The sequence below is a fragment of the Rhincodon typus genome, chromosome 10 (assembly GCF_021869965.1).
Source record: "Rhincodon typus isolate 14 chromosome 10, sRhiTyp1.1, whole genome shotgun sequence".
Lineage (NCBI taxonomy): Eukaryota > Metazoa > Chordata > Chondrichthyes > Orectolobiformes > Rhincodontidae > Rhincodon > Rhincodon typus.
The window spans coordinates 17,008,921-17,032,784 of record NC_063341.1 but is presented as its reverse complement, the minus strand read 5'-3'; the positions used below and the strand labels follow the sequence as shown (position 1 = coordinate 17,032,784).

Here is a 23,864-nt window from a genome sequence, read left to right as displayed (position 1 = left end):
TGATGCTGCTTGGCCTGCTGTGTTCATCCAGCCCTGCACCTTGTTGTCTCGGATTCTCCAGCATCTGCAGTTCCTACTATCTCTGAATTGTCCAGTGTTGTGCAGGCTAGGTGGATTAGCCATGAGAAATGCAGAGTTGCAGGGACAGGGTAAGGGGCTGGGTCTGGGTGGGATGCTCTTCAGAGGGTCACTGCAGACTTGATGGGACAAATGGACTGTTTCCACACTGTAGGGATTCTATGATTCTTTCAAGCTGACCAAGAAATACTAACATGTTACGATTGTTGTCACCTCTACCATGTTACTATTGATTAATCCTGTCTTATTGCTCTGCCTACTATGTGTTTCCCCCTGGTTGCTTGCTTTAAGAAATTATCCTGAACGTACTCCATGAACCTGGCAGCTTTCTGAGTCCAACTGTACTGTTCGTTGCTTCCTACTGTCATCCATACAGACTGCAGGAACATCAAACCAAGTAAAAACAAACTGTTGAAGATGCTGGAAACCTGAAAGGAAAACAGAGAATGCTAGGGAAACACAGCACGTCTGGCAGCATCTGCAGAGAGAGAAACAGAGTTAACATTTCAGGTCTGATATGACTCTTCAGACTCCTGAAGAAGAGTTGTGTTGGACTCAAAGCATTAGTTCTATTTCTTCCTCCACTGCTGCTGCCGGATCTGCTGAGTTTCCCCAGAGTTTTCCGCTTTTAGAACTTTGAACCTGCTGAAGCTGCTCCATTTGTAGTTTCTGAAACCCTTTATCTGCCTTACTCTCAGTTGGACGCCCCGCATCCCTGTCCACTGACAATATCAGACGATCCAATCCCAAGGTGCATGACTGCTTTCTGGTATAGAAAATCCAAGTAGCTTTACCCCTTTCTGGTGCATCGCAGTGTATGTAGCTTGGCCTCCTGCTTTTGACTCTCAGTCAAACCTCCTTGAACCACAGACATTGACATCCATTAGCTTCAATTTAATACAGCCCTGCCATCTTTATCATGTGTCAATTCATTTATTTTACCTTGATGTATTTTCATGAACAAACCTTGCTACCTCTAATACCCAGGGACGTGGTGGTGTAGAGGGAATGTCATTGGACTAGCAATCCAGAAACCCAGGGATAGCATTCTGGGCAGTTGGGTTTGAATCCCACTACAACAGATAGTGAAATGTGATTTCAGTAAAAGTTTGAAATAAGAAGCTGGCCTAATGACAAACATGTAACCAGCGTCAATTATCATCAAAACCCATCTGGTTCGCTGAAGTCCTTTAGGGATAGAAACTTGGCATCTTTACATGGTGTGGCCTACATGTGACTCCAGACCCACAGCAATGTGGCTGACTTTTAACTAAGGATGGGTGATAAACGCTGGCCTATCCAGTGACACCCACATCCTGTGAACAAATATAAAAAAGGATAAAGCTTTACAGCTTAAGAAACACTACAGTCACAAATAAACTATGTGACTAATTAATGGAAATGAGAAAAAAAACCAACTAATCAATTTTTGTTTCCCTTTGCCTTTACGCTGATTTTTCACAGAACATCTTTCCCTGTCTCCACCTTCTCTCCATGTTCTGTTTGAACCTTGTCTCAGGGCCCATATCTCTCTACATTCTTTTTATACTGTCCCTGGTCTGCCTCTCTTTGTGCTCTTTATAAATGCTGTCTGTAATTACTAAGAGGGGTGCTGTGACTGGAGATGGTGCCATCAGTAGGATGTAAGATGTGAGAATGCATTTATTAACCTGGACCATTCTGTGAGGTCAGTAAACCTCTTGCTACACTGTTTTCAAGCAAACCAAGCCAGAATATTGACATTGACAACCACAGCGATGTAGACCCACTGCAGCCACAGTACTTCAGTACTTGCCTGGAGGATCACTTGATCCCTTGAGGGGAGAGAATCTCTCTCCTTCACTTTCCCCCTTACATCAATGAAACCAGCACAGCATCCAAAATCCTTGGGGTGTACTTTTTAGTTTGGAGCAGTACATCTGTGCTCCATTCAAATACTCCACTTTTCTTTCAGCAGTTTCAACCTCTTCTATCGCCAGGATTCGCCTCACTTTGAAGTTGTGCTGGTTAGCTTTAAGTGGCACTAACCTCTCACAGATTTGTATTGGCTTCTCATGCCTGAAGGCCCACAGCAGCTCATTCAGTGCTGGGTGCTTATCACAACTACTTTGATGAGCAGTCAACACAGGAAAGTTCTGATCAGGTATGGCCCCTGCAATCTGTGGTGTGGGGCATCCAATTTACCCCTTTTTCAATTTACACAGTCTGTACAGAATAGGTACTTGTCATGATGAATGATTGCTGTTAGTTATTAGTCACCTTGCCACGCTCACTGAGTGCTGTTTAATGGATTGGCGGGTACTGGTGTAAGTGACAAGGTTAATATTTGTCATATTAGTAAATTCATCTCTGTGCCTTTAATGCTGTGTGCCAGTATTGCAATACAATCACTGAGGTGCAGGAAGAATGTGCGATTGAAAAATAAATCCTTTGAATCGTTTTGTCAAAGATGAAAGTCACATCTTTGAGCAGTAAAATGTGGTGTCAGTCATAATAATGGTGTTTCTGTTCTTCTTCCATTGTCCTTATTATTTAATTCAGATGTCTATTAATTATGAAGAATTATATTTGAACACCATGATTATCCTTTGCTAAATTAATTCTCCTTCCACTGTTAAACTGTTTTGCAAGTAAAATTTCTGTCAGGTATATTTAACATTTTCCTTTATTTCTCATTCATTTTCTATTTCCTCTGCCTTTATTAAGGCATGAATTCATATTGGGCTGTGGTTCTGTTGGGGTCTATGTATCTTTCAGTACCTCTGGCAAATGGCTTCTATTTGTGTGGAAAACTGAAGAGCATGTGTAGACCAGCTGAGTCGTTTATTAGAGCATTGTAACCAAGCTCAATCCTATTCATATCAACGCGTACATTGATATTTTCTCTTTCTCTCTCTTGCAACTACCTTTCTAGTGAGTGGTGTTGTATAAGGGCCTAAAAGGGTGAATACTGACTGATTGCTGTAAGCATCCCTCATTGTGATGAGGTCATGCGGACTAGTGGAGAGATTAAGGAAGGATCTTGAGGAAGTGAGACCTCAGACAAGTCTTTCTACTGGTCTCTGTGATAACGTATTGTTATATCCACTTAACATGTAAATAGCTTAAAGATACAATAAAACTGAACTCTGATGAAGAGTCATCTAGACTCGAAAGGTTAGCTTGCTCTCTCTCCACAGATACTATCTGACCTGCTGTGATTTCCAGCATTTTTTGTTTTTTGTCACAATAAACCCTACATTGTTTATAAAAAAACGCTTCTGGTTAGACTAGAAGGTGGCTATTCTTGTGCATTGGGGACCCTGAAATAATGTATATCTAGAGGGGAATTGTGCCAGTACATGCAACAAGAACTGTAACAGTTTTGACCAAGGACCACAAGATAATGAACAGTGAGGAACAAAAAATTGATCTATTACCATTCATCCACAGAAGAATATCTCAAAAACTGTGTCTTTGCAGCCTCACCTGTCTCCTATAGAATGCAGGATAGCTGCATTTCAATGCTTTAACTGAGAACCTATTCCACCTTTCTGCCATTTGCTAGTTTTTAAATTTTGCCCCTTCATCCTAGTCTCAGAATGCAATTTTCTCAATTTTCACTTTCTGTATTGTTAATTATCATAGATGCATTGGCGTGTTGTTGTCCTCTTTGTAAGAACTGTGTTTTTTCTTTTTGTGTCTTTAAAAACTGTTGTCTGCAAGGAGAAAGAACCATTCTTTTATTGAAAAAAAAGAGATTTAACAATATAGTTGTATAATTTCACAGCAGGGAATTCAATAGAACATGAAAACTAGGAGGAGGAGTTGGCAACTCAGCCTCTTGCACCTGTTCTGCCATTTAATTAAGCCCTGCTTGATCTCATCTCAGCCTCAACTCCATTTTCCTGCCTTCTCCCTATAGCCCTTGCTACTTAAAAATATATCTATCCCCTCCATAAATGTCTTCAGTGTCCCCGATTCCACCACACTCGACAGAAGTGAATTCCACAGGTTCACGACTCTTTGGGACAAGTTATTTCTCCTCATCTGTGTTTTAAATCTACTACATCTTATCCTAAAACTATGACTCCTTGTTCTAAACGTCCCACACTCTGTCTACTTTGGCAATCCTCGTTGGCATCTTTTATACCTCAGTTAAATTTCCTCTCAATCTTCCGAACTCTGTCGAGTAAAAGCTAAAACTGCTCAACCACTCCTCATGAAAACCCCCTTTTATTTTTGGAGTTAATACTGATGCCTGTTGTGAACTCTATTTACCGTGGCTGTGGGTCCCTGCAATGTGCAGCCAATCAGGAATCGAGGAACTGTTTACAGGTGAAGCTGATTTGTTCTCAGCTGACTGAGCAGGTTTGAACTGGAAACAAGTTACAGAAACACAGACACAGAAGGGTGTGCTGTTGTTCTCCTCAGCAGAAACTGCCTGTTCTCTGCTGCAAATAACTATATGTAAACTTAAAGAAAGCCAGTTACCTTTGCTGCTGTGAGCTGTGACTTTTGAATTGACAAATAAGAGACATTTTCCAAGTGGCTCCATTGTTCTGTACATCTTACAAACCAGTGGAACCTTCCTGAGAGAGACAACTGAGGAACAACAGCCTGACTAGCCAAAGTAGGATCAGATCAACATCAGAATTGAGAGAGAGAGAGACCACTGAACTGACTTTCCAGCTTTTACCACCTCTACAAATAATCAATTTTTCCTATTTATTTGTCTCTGTGTGTTAGGGGAAGACCTTCTAAGAGGAATTAGATTTTTAGTTACTAGTGTTATAGACCAGTGGTTAATACTTGATTACTTGTAGCTGTGGTCTAAATACTTCTCAATAATAATTCTTGTTTAGTGCAGACAGCTGGTCTGTGCTTTCTATCAACATTGATCTGAAAATCAGGTAAATTGGCGGAATGTGTGTACTTTAAAAAACAGTAACATATGGATCCAGGAATAGTGGACCTTGATTTATGGTGTGCTACCCTGGTGTGTCGTAGCCTCTTTCAAAGCTGAAAACACCATAGAGCTGATTTTAACTCCCAGTGGGACTGACTACAGGTCCCCAACTGTGGAGTTTGTGTCAGAGAGCCAGGACATTTTAACTCCTGACTCTTCAATGAACACTGCCAGTCAGTGACTTTGTTGTTTGGAGCAGGAAGCAGCAGAATGATAAGGCTGGTGGCAACAAGGTAAGTCATTGATAGGTGGAGTATGCCCCAAGTGGAGGTGCATATTGACCCCATTACACCAGGCACCCATTCTGCTTTTCTGTCCCTTCTTAAGAATACATATTTTGTCACATACATTTTCATATTCACTTAGCGGTCTCACTGACTGGCTGGCAATTTTAACCAAAGTGGGTGGGGGCAGTGAACTCCAGTCAGGAGTATATTCTTGAAGCTCCAATTTGCGTTAGACATTGAGGCTTATGCCAGAATGCAGAAAAGTCTTCACCCACTGCCTAAGATGACTGCATTCCAATTGTACATTAGAAGGAGTTGCATAGGACTAGAGTTTACTGGGTGTTGTGGGCCCTGTCCCCTCTGTGCATGTGAGTGTGTGCGTGCGAGTGTGTACGTGTGTGTGTGTGTGAGTGTGTGTTTGGGCTGAGACTAGCCTTGATTGCTGTAAGGTGATTATCTCTCTCCCCACACCACTTCTTGGGAGGAAGCTCTGCCTTAGAGAACTGTCAGACAATCAGATGGCCAGAGGTTGAGTGTTAGCGGGGATTGGTGCGCACTGCTGGGATTACAGCAAGTCCGGGAATGGGAGTCTACTGGGTTCAAGGCGATAGAGAAGACAGTTAAATGGGGGATTATCTTGGGGGAGGAGGGCAGGACTTCTGATGGATTCTGGAGGCCAACTCCTCTTTGCAGAAACCAGACCACACAACTAAAGCTGTCGGGCTTTCTGCTTGACTGGGGCCTCCTGTTTGGGGTTGCAATGCCAGCAGAGAGGATGTGATGTATTGTGTAAGGCAGCTGGGCTGAAATGGATCACTCAGAAGCTCTGTAAGAGCTTCTCCCACCGACCTACAGTGAGCACACGCACATTCAGGTACTCCACGTTATTAACTAATGTCGCCTCATTTTTATTCAGCTTGTGATTCTCCTGGGAACTGGTGAGAAACGAGATGGTACTAATTCCTGATGGGCAACTCTGAGCGGGTACCTGGCAGTAAAACTCACCAGGTGCTTCTCTGGGCCTGTCCCTGCTCACCTTTATTTCCCAACATCTCATGGGACACTTCATGGGCAGTGCCAGGCTCCACCATTCATCCAGAGAAGTTGGCTCAGCAAAACAGCAGCTGGTTACCATCAATCAGCTGCATTAAGTAGGCCACATTGCTCCCTGCTTGACAGAGGCCTTCCAAAGCATGTTTGCTACTCCAAACTCTGACCCAGGAAACAGTTACCAGGAGGGCAAAGACAAATTTTCAAAGACATCCTGAATGTTTCCGTGAGAAAATGCAGTATGTCTACCAACCAGTGAGAATCTCATGCTCAAAACCAGCCAGACTGGAGAACGTAGGAACAGGAGTAGGCCATTTAGCCCTTTGAACCCATTGCACCACTCAATGAGATTTTGGCTGATTTGTGGCCTACATGGCTGCCCCAGGCCCGTACCCTTAATACCCTCGTTTAACAAATTATATCCATGTCTGATTTAAAATTGACAACTGATCCTACTTCCACTGCCGTTTGTGGATGAGAATTCCAAACCTCTACCACCCTTTGTGCATAGAAGTGCTTCCTAATGTCTCTTCTGAGCAAACTGGCTCTAATTCTCAGACTAATCCCCCTAGTTCTAGAATCCCCAAACAGTAGAAATAGTTTATCTGTCCTGTCTTTGCTATTAATATCTTGAAGACCTCGATCTGATGATCCATTAATCTTCTAAATTCTAGAGAACACAGGCCAACGTTATATAATCTCTGAGAAGAAGAATCAGTGAGAGTGCCAAGCATTTTTAACATCTCTGATGGGCAGATATGAAGGGCAATCTCAAACAGTCGCAGGAGTGTATGAAAGCCCAGCATCCCTCCCCTTCAAATGCCACTTGTTCCACTTTGGCAGAGTGTGCAGATCTAGCATTGGGTGTTTAGTCACCTCAAGGTCCCACAGCTCCAGAATGGAAGAAACTCACCCTTTGTCTCAGGGGTCTGCCTGAGAAGAAGATGGAATAGACCACTTCTTGTTACTCATGAACATTCCTTTTCCTCTGAAGGCTTTATCAATGATTAATCCTTCACTGCTTAATGCTAGTAAGCAACATAGACTGTGATTGCAAAAAGGATTGGTGGCAGAAAATTACCTAAAGTGATCCAAACACAACCAATTGCAAGCTGTGGATATATCTTCCAACAGGAGGTGGCCCTTATGTGGCTATCAATTGACCATTTATGGGGTTCAATAGGCCCAAAGATGTACAGTCTGCTTCACACCACTCCATTCCCTGTAAAATCTTAGATAGTTTAGGGGTGGATGGTTAGCCACTGGATTTTATATGTCCACTACCCCAGCTTCAGCCATGTCAGTGGAGGACCATAAGAAATATTCCATTCAGCCTTTCTAATCTACGCCAGCAAACACTTGCCACTCTCTGAAGAAATTAGTTCAAAAGAAAATCGAAAGCAAATAATGGAGTAACTCCATTTCAAGTGCTCACTTGGTCCTCACCCACCAGTTGGAGTGAGTTTAAATTCCTGCTTGTGGTTCTCTAGACTTCCCTGACAATTCTTTGTCACTAAGATCAACCTCAGTATTTGTCCAAATGATTTCCTGGCCTTGGATGTCACTCATGTGACCTGGGCACAATAGTCAAGATTATGATTGTGATCATGATACTTATAAATTACCTCTACGCAGTTTGACTGTGCATTTCAACATTCTACCTAGTTTAATTGTCGCATGCTCTCCATCACACCAGTAGCGAGTTGTTAACTCAGGCCGAGAATCAAATCTCAGAACTTAGTCTGTGTATTTCAGCTAAATGATTGAAAGAATTAGCTCAGCCATCAATTTGCAAAATCTCGCCATGTCTGAATGCGTTTCCTCCGAGTGCTCCAGTTTCCTCCCACAGTCCAAAGATGTGCAGGTTTGATGGATTGGCCATGCTAAATTGCCCAGAGTGTCCAGGGATATGCAGGCTAGATAGATTAGCCATGGGAAAATGCAGGGTTACACGGATAGGGCAGGAGTGTTGGGTCTGGGTGGGATGCTCTTTAGAGAATTGGTGTGAACTCGATGGGCTGAATAGCCTGCTTCCATACTGTAGATATACTATGATCAGCGATCTCATTTGTTTGATTTTTCCAGTTAAAAAAAAGACTCATCTTAAAATCATTTATTTTTATTTTTATTTCACATGTTCAATTTTACTGTTTTTCTGATGAGTAATTTTAAGAAAATTTCTATATTTTCACAGATTTATCACTTTACACATTACAAACATACAATTACATTAAAAGTAATGCAGATGCAAATACCCTATTTCCTGTTTTTTTTACTGGTTGGAACAACGCAGGTGAATAGCTTAACGGTTAGCAGTATAGACTGGATAATGAAAGGTAATTGTACGTGACCATCCTGTTTAAACAATGTAAATGTGTTTATTTGGGCCAATTTTTTTAAAAAAATGGACATGTTCCAATGATTTCACACCTACCCAAGGTGACCTTAAATGTAGTGTTCAGTCAAAATATATTCAATACTGTTTTTTTATATAGAGTGGTGCTGATGCAAACTGAGGCCATTGTATTCTTTCACAGTATCAGAGCTGTAATCTGCAGTCCTTTCATTTAAAAAAAAAAGCTGTTGCCAAATATTTATATGTATTATTTCAATGATAAAATAAGTCCTGTAATATAATGAAGCTATACAGTAAAAATAATTTTCCCTTTAATACAGTTGGGCATAATAATCTCTGACTGAATTATAGAATTGCTCATTGTGTTGCTAAATAAGTATTTTTATACAATCCAATCAATTACACATACCAAATTAGGACTGATAATCAACAAAATTCTGCAAATTTCTTCATCCCATGGGAAATTCTAGCAACATAAATAAAGACCAACAGTTTTTACATGTTATGTGGTTTAATTCTTGCACTAACCAGAAAGAGGCAGTGTTGCTCTGCCTAAAAGAAAAACCAAGTCTGATCTCTTTCTCCTACAGAAAGAACGTGAAAAAGGTTCCAATCTAGCATTCATGTTCCGTCAACCATTTGCTGCTGGGAGAGTCTTCAGCATCAGCATGCTAGATACACTGTTGTACCAGGTAGCGTTTTTTTCATTGTTATTATTAATAAAATAAATCTACGCTCACACCTAATGCATAATGGCATCGGCTTAATGTGCCTTGGAATATTGCCAAATCAGGAATTCTGAAATATCGATGCCTGCTCTGCAGATTAGTATCTGTTCTTTTAATCAGACTGATTGACATCTAGATTTATTTAACATTCATCCAATAAATCAACAGTCCAAAATGCTGTTACTCTGCTGAATATAATCGAGCAATCCAAGCAATGGATTAAGGTCTTTGACTCTATCATATGTCAAAATAACCTCCTAACAAGGTTTGTTTTGATATTATTACTTTACCTTCTACAGATAAAAAAGCCATCCATCTCTATTTGGTCAGAGAGTTATTGTTGTTACTCTGTCCAAGCTGCTAAACAGATACCTCAGCCCTGATAATTCCTAACTCTTTTCACCTCTTCTTCAAAACTCTGCATGATTGTATATTTATTTGTGACTTGGTTATGAAATGTTATTGCATCCTTTGGGAAAGGGTATTGGATTTCTATCCATTTGTAGGATTTATTAGGATTCGGAATCTGCAAACACTACCTGAAAGTGAAGAATGTTGGAACTTGTTACCGTGAGATCACTTTGAGCAGCAATTTCTGCAGGCAGAAGTTCTGGGCAGTCTTTAGTGAAGGTGAATGTGGTCTTGCCCACCAGCTATAGATCTAGTGCCACATCACCACTTTTCATGAATAGTTGCTACATTAATTACCAATCGTGCCCTTAACTGGACAGTGGCAGGCGTTCCCTGGTAGCAAGGATCCTGGGAGCATGTTTCCGAGAGCTGCTGGTCAGCGAGACACGGGAAGCTCTTTAGTTTTGGGCAGTGCCATCAGGGATGCAGTGTGCTGCCAATACGATACCAACTTGAGTCCTAATAAAACTGGACCCCAGGCCACAGGTAAGCAATGGTAACAGGTTGTTCACAAAGGAGGGGGTTCAGCAACGTGGGTTGGCTCTCATCTGGCTCCACTATCACTCTGCATTAATTGCCCACCTCATAATTGGCAGAGCAAGAAGGCTGCCCAGAAACCCTCCCACCACTGACATAATTGGAGTGGAGGCAGGAGGGCAGCTTGGTTTCCAGTCAACACCTTCCAACCTGTCTAAATGGCCCCTCTTCCCACCATAGGGGAAGGTATTAAATTGCAGTTGTTGTTTCTGAACCTCCAGCAGGCTATCTGTGATGTTACATAAGGCCGACAATCCAACTTATTCACATCCATGTTTCAATCCTGGATCTTCCAATGCATTCCTAACTTTGGGGGAAATGTGTTGCAAAGGCACTTTGGTTCCAACTCATCAGTTCCAAATGATTTTTGGTGAGAAAATTGCTGAGGAACGTAGTAACAATGCATAAATGAATTATTACATTGTTTCATTTAATAAAGCATTGAGTTTCTTACTCAGGTACATAAAACAAATTATATCATGTGCCATTTTATGTTAGCTATTACATCATGCTAACAAAATCCTAGCTATGTCATTCCCTACATGGTGGCATCTGATAGCATGGAACGCTGTCAGGAAATACTGCGTCTCCAAACTTATATTTCCAGTTAGCATTTTATTTCTTCGCAGTTTCTTCCCATCGACCACAGATAGGGGCCTGGTGTTTGGATAGTTGACTTTTTTTTACTCCATCTCACACCAATCCTCATCTCAACCACACAAGAAAGACATGATGATAGTCTCAAAACTTATTTAATTATGGGCATGGTGTTTTACCTCCAACCAAAATGATGACCAAAGTTTAGCAACTATTATGTAACAACAATTTATTTCATATTTTGTTCTGGTTGATCTGTGTTGATCTGGTTCTTCAAAAACGCCAGTTGGTCAGTTGAAATGGCTTTAACCATCCAGTGACAAGAGTAATGGTTAATATGCAAATGTGTCTTATTTAAAACATTTAGAAACATAGGATTGAAACATAAGAACATAAGAACTTAAGAACTAGGAGCAGGAATAGGCCATCTGGCCCCTCGAGCCTGCCCCGCCATTTAATAAGATCATGGCTGATCTTTTTGAGACTCAGCTCCACTTACCCGCCCACTCACCATAACCCTTAATTCCTTTACTGTTCAAAAATTTATCTAGCCTTGCCTTAAAAACATTCAGCGAGGTAGCTTCAACCGCTTCACTGGGCAGGGAATTCCACAGATTCACAACCCTTTGGGTGAAGAAGTTCCTCCTGACCTCAGTCCTACATCTGCTTCCCTTTATTTTGAGGCGATGCCTTCTAGTCCTACTTTCACCTGCTAGTGGAAACAACGTCCCTGCCTCCACCTTATCTATTCCCTTCATAATCTTATATGTTTCTGTAAGATCTCCCCTCATTCTTCTGAATTCCAATGAGTATAATCCCAGTCTGCTCAGTCTCTCTTCATAATCCAACCTTCTCAACTCTGGAATCAACCGAGTGAATCTCCTCTGCATCCCCTCCAGTGCTAGTATATCTCTTCTCAAGTAAGGAGACCAAAACTGCACACAATACTCCAGGTGTGGCCTCACCAGGACCCTATACAGCTGCAGTATAGCCTCCCTGTTTTTAAACTCCATCCCTCTAGCAATGGCAGACAAAATTCCATTTGCCTTTTTAATTACCAGCTGCACCTGCAATCCCACCTTCAGCGATTCATGAACAAGGACACCCAAGTCCCTCTGCACAGCAGCGTGCTGCAATTTTTTACCATTTAAAACATAGTCCATTTTGTTGTTATTCCTACCCAAATGGATGACATCACACTTATCAACATTGTACTCCATCTGCCAGACCTTTGCCCACTCACTTAGACTATCTATATCCCTCTGCAGACTTTCAGTGTCTTCTGCACACTTTGCTCTACCACTCACCTTAGTGTCATCTGCAAATTTTGACACACTACACTTAGTCACCAACTCCAAATCATCTATGTAAATTGTAAACAATTACAGTCCCAACACTGATCCCTGAGGCACACCACTAGCCACTGACCGCCAACCAGAAAAACACCCATTTACCCCTACTCTTTGCTTTCTATTGGTCAACCAATCCTCTATCCATGCCACTACATTACCTATAATACCATGCAACTTTATCTTATGTAGCAGCCTTTGATGTGGCACCTTGTCAAATGCCTTCTGGAAATCCAGATACACCACATCCACAGGTTCCCCATTGTCCACCATGCAAGTAATGTCCTCAAAGAATTCCACCAAATTAGTTAAACATGACCTACCCTTCATGAACCCATGCTGGGTGTTCCCAATGGGACAATTTATATGCAGATGTCTTGCTATTTCTTCCTTAATGATAGATTCAAGCATTTTCTCCACTACCGAAGTTAAGCTAACTGGTCTATAGTTACCTGCTTTTTGTCTACTTCCTTTTTTAAATAGAGGCGTCACATTGGCTGTTTTCCAATCTGCGGGAACCACCCCAGAGTCCAGTGAATTTTGGTAAATAATTACTCGTGCATTTGCTATTTCCCCCATCACCTCTTTTAGTACCCTGGGATGCATTTCATCAGGGCCAGGAGACTTGTCTTCCTTTAGCCCCATTAGCTTGCCCAGCACTGCCTCCTTAGTGATAATGATAGTTTCTAGGTCCTCACCTGCTATAACCTTCTTGCCATTAGTTTTCGGCATGTTATTTGTGCCTTCCACTGTGAAGACCGACACGAAATAACTGTTTAATGTCTCGGCTATTTCCTCATTCCCAGGTATTAAATTGGCCTTCTCATCCTCTAAAGGACCAATGTTTGCCTTCGCCACTCTTTTACGATTTACATATTTATAGAAACTTTTGCTGCCTGTTTTTATATTCTGAGCTAGTTTACTCTCATAATCTATCTTACTTTTCTCTATAACTTTTTTTGTGACTTTCTGTTGGCCTTTAAAGATTTCCCAGTCTACTAGTTTCCCACTACTCTTTGCTTTTTTGTATGTGTTTTTTTTTCAATCTGATACTTTCCTTTATTTCCTTAGACATCCATGGCTGGCTCTCTCTTTTCCTACAGTTCTTCCTTATCACTGGAATATGCTTCTACTGAGCGCTGTGAAAAATCGTTTTGAAAGTCCTCCACTGTTCCTCACTTGACCCACCATAAAGTTTTTGCTCCCATTCTACCTTAGCTAACTCCTCCCTCATTCCTTCATAGTCTCCTTTGTTTAAACACAGGACATTGGTACTGGATTTAACCTTCTCACGCTCCATCTGTATTTTAAATTCGACCATACTGTGATCGCTCCTTCCGAGAGGATCCCTAACTGTGAGATCATTAATTATTCCTGTCTCATTACACAGGACTAGATCTAGGATAGCTTGCTCCCGCGTAGGTTCCATTACATATTGTTCAAGGAAATTATCGCGGATGCATTCTATGAACCCCTCCTCAAGGCTACCATGACCGACCTGGTTTGACCAATCGATATGTAGATTAAAATCCCCCATGATAATTGCTGTACCATTTTTACATGCATTAGCTATTTCTATGTTTATTCCCCCCCCCACCACGATGACATTATTTGGTGGCCTATAGACCACACCTATCAGTGACTTCTTCTCCCTGCTATTCCTATTTCCACCCAAATGGATTCAACGTTTTGTTCAGTAGAACCTATATCATCTCTCACTACCGCCCTGACATCATCCTTAAAAATCAGAGCAACACCACCTCCCTTACCTTCCTGTCTGCCCTTCCGAACAGTTTGATAACCCTGGATATTTAACTCCCAGTCATGACCATACTGTAACCATGTCTCTGTAATGGCCACTAAATCATACCCATTTGCCATGATTTGCACTGTCAACTCGTCCACCTTGTTTCGAATGCTCCGAGCATTCAGATAAAGTAAACAGACAATTAGTTATCACATTTTCTTGATCCTGTTGTAGTAACTTTGAACAGTGTCAGAAATTTGATGCACCATTCAGGACAAAACAAGTTGACTATATTGACACTGTATCTTAGATATTAATTTCTTCCAAACATCATTTAAAAAATACACAGCGCCAATCACCCAAGATTCTTTGCCAGCACCTCACAAGTTCACAACAGCTACCAGCTACAAACACAGAGAACGCCATCACCTGCAAGTTCCTTGCCAAGTCCCAGATTCTCTGGATGTGGAAACATATTGCCATTCCTTCACAATCACTGTATCAAAATCCCGAAATGCCTCTCTCCCGGCATTGTCAGGGTGGCATCGCCACATGAATTGTAACAGATCCAGAAGGCAAGATATCATCTGCCATTTTCTTGGGGACACTTTGGGATGGGCAGAACATACTGTCTGTGCCACTAATACTCGAATTCCTGTGATTTAAAAATAGAAGGAAATATACTTGTCACTGCAGAAATACTGCTTATTAGTTGACAACATGGTAATTTGTCAAAAAGTATTGAAATCTGACTGACTGCACATATGATTAATTCCTTTTTAGTTTGGTACAATGGGTATGTAATGTATCCGTAGACAATGGAAGGGGGTCATTGTTGAATTCCCCAGTTTTGGGGAAGTTCAATTATCTTTTCGTGTTAAGCACACTTTTTTAGGCTTGCCGGAGGAAATAACAATTTGCTGTAGTAGGTGTTTCCATTCATTTCTTTTTATTTGAATGACTGTTTTCATTTTGCTTGCAGTCATTTGTGAAGGACTACATGATCTCTATCACAAGGCTGCTTTTAGGACTGGATACCACTCCAGGTTCTGGATTTCTCTGTGCAGTAAGTTCTGTTTTTCCATTCTTGCAAAGCCTAAGGTATAAATTGTTCATTAAGCATTTGTTTTGTGTCTTGCTTAAGGTATTTTATTGGTTAAAGCCCTGTTTCTCGAGAATATTTGTGGTTCAAATTATCCCTAATCAGAGGCTTAGATTTTTCAAGTCTCTGTCAGCTATGTTTTTCATGTGTTGCCAATCAGAATATAGAACTGATGCGAGAGTTGGAACTCTTGAACAAAAGAGAATGAGAGAAGTAATAATAGCTCTTGAAATGTGGGCTCAGCAGAGGATCTCATGCAGAGTGGCACAACACAAGTGTGCTAGGCCCGTAACACAGAAGTCTATGAATTGAAACCATGCCTACTATTTAGTTTTACATAAATATTCATCCTTCAGGATCAGGTCACTTGTTTGGTTGGCTGAACTACATGTTTGCGATGCAGAGTGACGGCCAAGGTTACTCTGAAGGACTCTCCTTCTCAGCCTCTCCCCTTGTCCAAGGTATGATGGCTGTTTGGTCAAACTAAACCCCAGTTGTCTGTCTCTCTCATAAGAGAGCAGCCCTACGGTCTGGTAAGAGTATTTTATTTTTGCCTTTATGGCTGAGGATACTCAGAATCAACAGGATGGACAGAAAGACAAATGTGTGTGTTGCATCAAAAGTATAGAATGTAAGAAAATATTTACCATCCTCTAATCTGTCCCTCCATTGCAACCTTTTGTACTTCAGTCTTATTAATAATATTGTGGTCACTGCTCCACTGAACCTTCCTCCTATACAGTGGGGACAATAAACGCATGCAGTGTTGAAATAAGAGAATTTGCAATCTCATTACTGTTTTTGATCTTACCAAAGATAACAAACCCTTGGAGCTCCTCATTTTTCTCTGCTTTTCTTTTGATCGAGTCAGGATTTAGCCGATAAATTCTTTTTTGTTATATATGCATGTTCGCAGGCTGAGGATACTAAACTTCCAAAAATCCACTTTGAGAAAGTATCAGGCAGATGATTTCCCTTTAATGTCTATTTGGCATCATTTAACAGCACTTGCTGATTGATCTCACCACCTCATTTAGACTTTCCAATCCTGGTGGCATCCCACATTGCATCTTGGCCCTTAAAAGAAAGAATCACCAACAGGCAAATTTTATTGCTTTATTAAATCTGAAGTGTGAAAATTTGTGTGCCTTAAAAACGTGATTATTTGCTGGTTTTAATTCATAAGAAATTTGCATTCAATAATAATTGCGATAAGCCCTGGCTGGTAACTAAGCAACTGTATGTTCTACCAGGCCTTGTTGATGTTGCTGAATAAATTGTTACAATTGCTTAGTGGTCAGAATAACATTATATATCTGCAGTGTTTTAAATACTACTGTTATCCAGTTGCTCTGAAATCTCAAATTGGCTCTTTAATTGAGTTATATAATTTTTAGTTAATTCTGCTCTCATTGACCACATATCATGACCCTGAATTTTCTCTAGACTCCTTCTATAACTCTTGAGAGAGTTGAGTAGAACATGTTGGAAAGCAGCAGGAACTCAGAGATAGTAGGAACTGCAGATGCTGGAGATTCTGAGATAACAAGGTGTAGAGCTGGATGAACACAGCAGGCCAAGCAGCATCAGAGGAGCAGGAAGGCTGATGTTTCGGGCCGAGACCCTTCTTCAGAAATGGGGGAGGGGAAGGGGGTTCTGAAATAAATAGGGAGAGAGGGGGAGGAGGATAGAAGATGGATAGGGGAGAAGATAGGTGGAGAAGAGACAGACTGGTCAAAGAGGCGGGGATGGAGCCAGTAAAGGTGAGTGTGGGTGGGGAGGTAGGGAGGAGATAGGTCAGTCCAGGGAGGACGGACAGGTCAAGGGGGCGGGATGAGGTTAGTAGGTAGGAGATGGGGGTGGGGCTTGAGGTAGGAGGAGAGGATAGGCGGGAGGAAGGACAGTTTAGAGAGGCGGGGACAAGCTGGGCTGGTTTTGGGATGTGGTAGGGGGAGGGGAGATTTTGAAGCTTGTGAAGTCCACATTGATACCATTGGGCTGCAGGGCTCCCAAGCAGAATATGAGTTGCTGTTCCTGCAACCTTCGGGTGGCATCGTTGTGGCACTGCAGGAGGCCCAGGATGGACATGTCGTCTGAGGAATGGGAGGGAGAGTTGAAATGGTTCGCGACTGGGAGGTGCAGTTGTTTAGTGCAAACCGAGCACAGGTGTTCCACAAAGCGGTCCCCAAGCCTCCGCTTGGTTTCCCCGATGTAGAGGAAGCCACAACGGGAACAGCGGATGCAGTATACCACATTGGCAGATGTGCAGGTGAACATCTGCTTGATGTGGAAAGTCTTCTTGGGGCCTGGGATGGGGGTGATGGGGGAGGTGTAGGGGCAGGTGTAGCACTTCCTGCGGTTGCAGGGAAAAGTGCCGTGTGTGGTGAGGCTGGAGGGGAGTGTGGAGCGGACAAGGGAGTCACGGAGAGAGTGGTCCCTCCGGAAAGCAGATAAGGGTGGGGAGGGAAAAATGTCTTTGGTGGTGGGGTCGGATTGCAGATGGCAGAAGTGTCGGAGAATGATGCGTTGGATCCGGAGGTTGGTGGGGTGGTACGTGAGGATGAGGGGGATTCTGTTTTGGTTGTTATTGTGGGTAGGGGGTGTGAGGGATGAGTTGCGGGAAATGCGGTAGACACGGTCGAGGGCATTCTCGACACAGCCAGCAGCTCCAGAGGGGACAATAGCACCCAGCCTTGCCGAGTCTTCACCATGCCCCCAGACCTCCCGCTTACTGAGGATGAATGGTCAGTCCTTGGTAAAGAACTCACCTTTGTCCTCCTCCACCCACACATCAACGAATACCGGTCATGTTTGGACATTGAGCAGTTTATCCGCCGCCTCCGCCTCCACGCTTACTTCTTCAACCGTGAGCCTAACCCTCCCTCTACTGACCCCTTCTCCCGCCTCCAACACACCCCCTCCTCCTGGGCACCACCCCAAGGCCTCCTACCCTCCCTTGACCTCTTCATCTCCAACTGCCGTTGAGACGTCAATCGCCTCAACCTCTCCACCCCTCTCGCTCACTCCAGCCTCTCCCCCACAGAACGTGTAGCCCTCTGCTCCCTCCGCTCCAATCTCAACCTCACCATAAAACCCGCGGACAAGGGAGGCGCTGTTGTAGTATGGCGCACTGACCTCTACATCGCTGAGGCCAGGCGCCAGCTCTCCAACACCTCCTCCTACCGCCCCCTTGATCATGACCCCACCCCCGACCACCAAATCATCATTTCCCAAACCATCCACAACCTCATCACCTCAGGTGACCTACCACCCACGGCCTCCAACCTCATCGTTCCCCAATCCCGCACTGCCCGCTTCTATCTCCTTTCCAAAATCCACAAACCTGACTGCCCTGGTCGACCCATTGCCTCCGCTTGCTCCTGCCCCACCGAACTTATCTCCACCTATCTCAACTCCATTTTCTCCCCCTTGGTCCAGGAACTCCCTACCTACATCCGTGACACCACCCACACTCTCCACCTCCTCCAGAACTTCCAATTTACTGGTCCCCAACACCTCATCTTTACCATGGATGTCCAGACCCTATACACTTGCATTCCCCATACAGATGGCCTAAAGGCCCTCTGCTTCTTCCTGTCCCGCAGGCCCGACCAGTCCCCCTCCACTGACACCCTCATCCACTTAGCCGAACTCATCCTCCCCCTCAACAACTTCTCTTTCAATTCCTCCCACTTCCTACAGACAAAGGGGGTGGCCATGGGTACCCGCATGGGCCCAAGCTACGCCTGCCTCTTTGTAGGTTACGTGGAACAATCCCTCTTCCGTACCTACACTGGCCCTAAACCCCACCTCTTCCTCCGTTGCATTGATGACTGTATCGGCGCCACCTCGTGCTCCCACAAGGAGCTCGAACAGTTCATCCACTTCACCAACACCTTCCACCCCAACCTTAAGTTCACCTGGACCATTTCTAATACCTCTCTCTCCTTCCTGGACCTCTCTGTCTCCATCTCTGGCAACCACCTAGAAACCGATATCCATTTCAAGCCCACCGACTACCACAGCTACCTAGAATACACCTCCTCCCACCCACCTTCCTGCAAAAATGCCATCCCCTATTCCCAATTCCTTTGCCTCCGCCGCATCTTCTCCCAGGATGAGGCATTCCACTCCCGTACATCTCAGATGTCCTCGTTTTTCAAGGACCGCAACTTCCCCCCCTCAGTGGTCGAGAACACCCTCGACCGAGTCTCCCGCATTTGCCGCAACTCATCCCTCACACCCCCTCCCCGCAATAACAACCAAAACAGAATCCCCCTCGTCCTCACGTACCACCCCACCAATCTCCGGATCCAACGCATCATCCTCCGACACTTCTGCCATCTGCAATCCGACCCCACCACCAAAGACATTTTTCCCTCCCCACCCTTATCTGCTTTCCAGAGGGACCACTCTCTCCATGACTCCATTGTCCGCTCCACACTCCCCTCCAGCCCCATCATACCCGGCACTTTTCCCTGCAACCGCAGGAAGTGCTACACTTGCCCCTACACCTCCCCTCTCACCCCCATCCCAGGCCCGAAGAAGACTTTCCACATCAAGCAGATGATCACCTGCCCATCTGCTAATGTGGTATACTGCATCTGCTGTTCCCGTTGTGGCCTCCTCTGTATATGGGAAACCAAGCGGAGGCTCGGGGACTGCTTTGCGGAACACCTACGCTCGGTTTGCACTAAACAACTGCACCTCCCAGTCGCGAACCATTTCAACTCCCCCTCCCATTCCTCAGATGACATGTCTATCCTGGGCCTCCTGCAGTGCCACAATGACGCCACCCGAAGGTTGCAGGAACAGCAACTCATATTCCGCTTTGGGACTTCACAAGCAGGAACTCAGCTGCCCTATTTCCAGCATTAACTGTTTGTCTTTGTGAGGAACCTGTGAACAGGAAGGAGGTGACTCCTATTGTGGAGAAAGTGGAGGGCCAGGAAGGGGAGAATTAATAGACAGGGGCCATAAAAAATGATTTGTGACAAGATGTATGAAAGGAAGCTAATGAACGCCAGTGGGAAAGGGTTTCTGGACTGCTGGTGGAACAACCAGGACTCCCAAAGTTCATGGAATCATATAGCACAGAAATCCATTTCAGTGACTGTGCCTATACTGGATCTTTGAAAGAACAACCCAGTTATTGCCACAAAACTGATTGTCATTTATGCTCTCAAAAAATCACTCCCCCGGAAAATGTTTACAATAAATCTGTACCAGTCCCTTTACAAGTGGAACCATTATGAAGACAGCTCGGATCTTAGTGTGAGCAGCTGGATTTGGGCTCCCTGCTGCCCAATGGCAGGTAGATAGAGTTACTGGCACAAGGCAGAGAGTGGGCATGAAGGGGTCTTTTTCAAAATGGCAGTCGGTGACTCGTGGAGTTCCACAGGTGTCAGTGTTGGGACGACAACGTGTCATGCTTTAACATGATCTGGATGAAGGAACTGAGGGCGTTGTTGCTAAGTTTACAGATGACATAAAGGTAGGTGGAGGGACAGGTGGTGCTGAGGAGGTGCGGAGGCTGCAGAAGGAGTTGGACAGGCTAGGAGAATGGGCAAAAAAGTGGCAGATGGAATACTATGTGCAAAAGTGTGAGGTTATGTATTTCGGTAGGAAGAATAGAGGCGTAGACTATTTTCTAAATAGGTTAAGACCTCAGAAATCTAAAGTACAAAATGACTTGGGAGCTCTAGTTCAGGATTCTCTTAAGTTAACATGCAGGTTCAGCTGGCAGTTGGGAAGGCAAATGCAATGTTAACATTCATTTCAAGTGGGCTAGCATACAAGAGCAGGAATATAATGCTGAGGCTGTATAAGGCTCTAGTCAGACTGCATTTGGAATATTGCGATCAGTTTGGCCCCCGTATCCAGGGAAAGGTATGCTGGCATTGGAGGTGTTCCAGAGGTGGTTCACAAGAACAGTCCTGGGGATGAAGGGCTTGTCATGTGAGGGGCGGTTGAGGACTCTGTGTCTGTACTCACTGGAGTTTAGAACAATGAGGGGGGAGTGACTCGATAATTGTGGATGATTTCTAGGTACTGTCACAGGATGCATGCCTTAAACACCAGAGATATTTAATGGTGAGTAGACTTGCTTGTTGATTAATTAGGGAAATCAGTTCCTGGGATTCCTAGGTCTACATCATTGGCAGAAGCTTCTTTCTGACTTTGGATGCTGCTAGCTTGCAGACAATAAAATTCTGTAACAGTAGCAGAAAACAAACAGTGCATCAATTACAATAGCAGCTTGTTGTAACAGTAATAGTTTCTTTAAAAACGTAACATTAAGTAATGTTGCAAGTCATTGCATTTTAATACAATATAAGCAGCATTGAGGGAATGAATTCAGTTTTATTCATTGTTAGGGCAGGATTTCATCTGTGTTGTTTGCAACAGTAATAAAACTAAGCAGAGACCACAGCACCACGGTATAAAAATTGATTTTATTCAGCAGCATGAAGCTGAGGTCAGTGCCTCTGGATTTATGTGTAGCGTTTAATTTAAATGCATTTCTTCTGAGCTTTTACGGCCTACCAGAGATAAGGATTAGGAAAGATGGTTGAAAAAATTGACTCAGCCAACCTCCCCTCTCCTTTCCCACTGCCAATCCCAGCTAATAGTTTCAAAATCAATTGATAGTAGTGTGTCATTCAACTAGCTCACGAGAATGATGACTGACTCAAATTTGACAAAGTACACAAGTGCTTATATTACTTTCTGATCAGTTGTGGCTTTTAACGGGTGTGAAATGCATAACACACAGAACCTGGAAAATCATTAGAATTAGAATCCCTACAGTGTGGAAACAGGCCCTTCGGCCCAACAAGTCCACACCGAACCTCAGAGCATCCCACCCAGATCCATCCCCCTATGACCCACCTAATATACACCCTCTACCTCCCTGAACACTACGGGCAATTTAGCATGGCCAATCCGCCTAACCTGCACACATCTTTGGACTGTGGGAGGAAACCGGAGCACCCGGAGAAAACCCACGCAGACACGGGGAGAATGTGCAAACTCCACACAGACAGTCACCCAAGGCTGGAATCGAACCCAGGTCCCTGGCGCTGTGAGGCAGCAGTGCTAACCACTGTGCCACCGTGTCGCCCACCATCATGGAACCATCTTGCACAGAAGGAGGCCAATAAGCTCATTGTCTTTCTGCCAGTCCTTTGAAACCGCTATCTAATTGTTCCAAATTGCTTGGATTTTCTTTGTAGCTCAGCAACTGAATCCTTTCCAATCCCCTTTTGGCACGTTACAATTGAATCTCCTTCCAGACAATGCATTACAATTTGTAGCAGTTACCTGACTAAAATGAAAAGTCTCCCTATCTCCCCTACACTGCAATCATTTTTAAACTGGTAAATGATGATCAGTTGCCCGTTGCTGATGTCCAGGCAATGATCATCCAGAATCAGTCGAGGACCTGACAATTTTGATGGAGGGTTCTCATTATTTTTGTGCGAGTGCTCTTCTAGGCTCCATAAAATCCTGCCTTCTGGCCTGACAGTGCCCTCATCCCAAATGGATCTGCTTTCTTTCACCCACATATTGGTATGGGCTGGAGTTCAGATCCAGGGGACTTGCTCATTGTCCATTGCTTCAATCAAACCGCCTCTTAGTCTTCTCGGCTCAAAGGCAAACAACCCAAGTTTCTCCAGCCTCTCTGTGTAACTGAATTTGACCATCTTCGGTAGTATTCTAATAAAGCTGCCTAGCCTAAATCTCTTCCGTCCAACTTATTGGACACAAAATTGGACACAATACAACTACAGCATTTTAAAAGGCGTCTGGATGGGTAGGAAAGGTTTAGACGGATATGGGCCAAATACTGGCAAATGGATCTAGATTAATTTAGGATATCTGTTCAGCATGGACGAGGTGGACTGAAGGGTCCGTTTCCATGCTGTACAACTCAATGACTCTATGACTCAGTAATTCAAATTGGGACCTAGCTAACAAACTACCATAATGTTGTTACTTTTGTAAAACCAAAGATCCTGTTTTTAAATAGTTTTACCAGCTAGTTCTGTCACCTTTGAGGATTCAAAAATGTGAAAACCTGGCTGCCTCTTCTACACCACGCACAGAAAGAGCAATGGGTCCCAGAGCTCATCCCTGAGGGGCAACACTGAATACTTCCCTCCAGTCTGATTCACAGACCTTCACCACTGGGCTGAACTTTTCCCCAATGATTTGGTTCAGTGTCAATTTCCACGGAAGATTTCTCTCCATGACCTCCAGAGAGTTATCTGCTGTTCAACTCATTATGTATACCCCTTGCCTCCAGGCACTGTCTTCATGTTGTCTTGCACTGTCCAGCAGCAGAAAGGACCTTACAGGCTTCCTGCTTTTCGCTCAGTGTTTAAAGCCCAGTTGTGTACCAGCTGAAATGCTACCAGCCAGGAATTGCCTTTCTCAGTTGCAGCATGGGAAGAATTGACCCAGGGATGGCCAACAGGAAAGTTGGCACTCCAGTTTGCCTACAGGAACCTGGAGGTCCTGGTGGTGGAGAGGAGGGATGTGCTCTTTCCTCAGGACTGCCAGAAAAGACCACAGTATCAGATCTTACCTGCCTGATCTGAACTTCCCATCTGGATCATTGCTGTTTCGTGGTATGGAGGAATGTCCAGTATTATAGGAAGCTCAGGAGGTCTGGCAGCCACTGTGAAGAAAAAATCAGAATTAACGTTTCGGGTCTGGTGACCCTTCCTCA

At 43.7% G+C, this 23,864-nt stretch overlaps 1 protein-coding gene across 1 annotated transcript in view; it reads left to right on the top strand.

The window, feature by feature from the left end:
• LOC109929875 (potassium channel subfamily T member 2-like) overlaps positions 1–23,864 on the top strand; it is a 636,785-nt gene that overhangs the window by 443,960 nt on the left and 168,961 nt on the right. The window contains exons 21-22 of the mRNA XM_048602052.1: positions 9,250–9,351; positions 15,011–15,094. Of these exons, the coding sequence (XP_048458009.1) occupies positions 9,250–9,351; positions 15,011–15,094 (186 nt within the window). The remainder of the gene's footprint in view (positions 1–9,249; positions 9,352–15,010; positions 15,095–23,864) is intronic.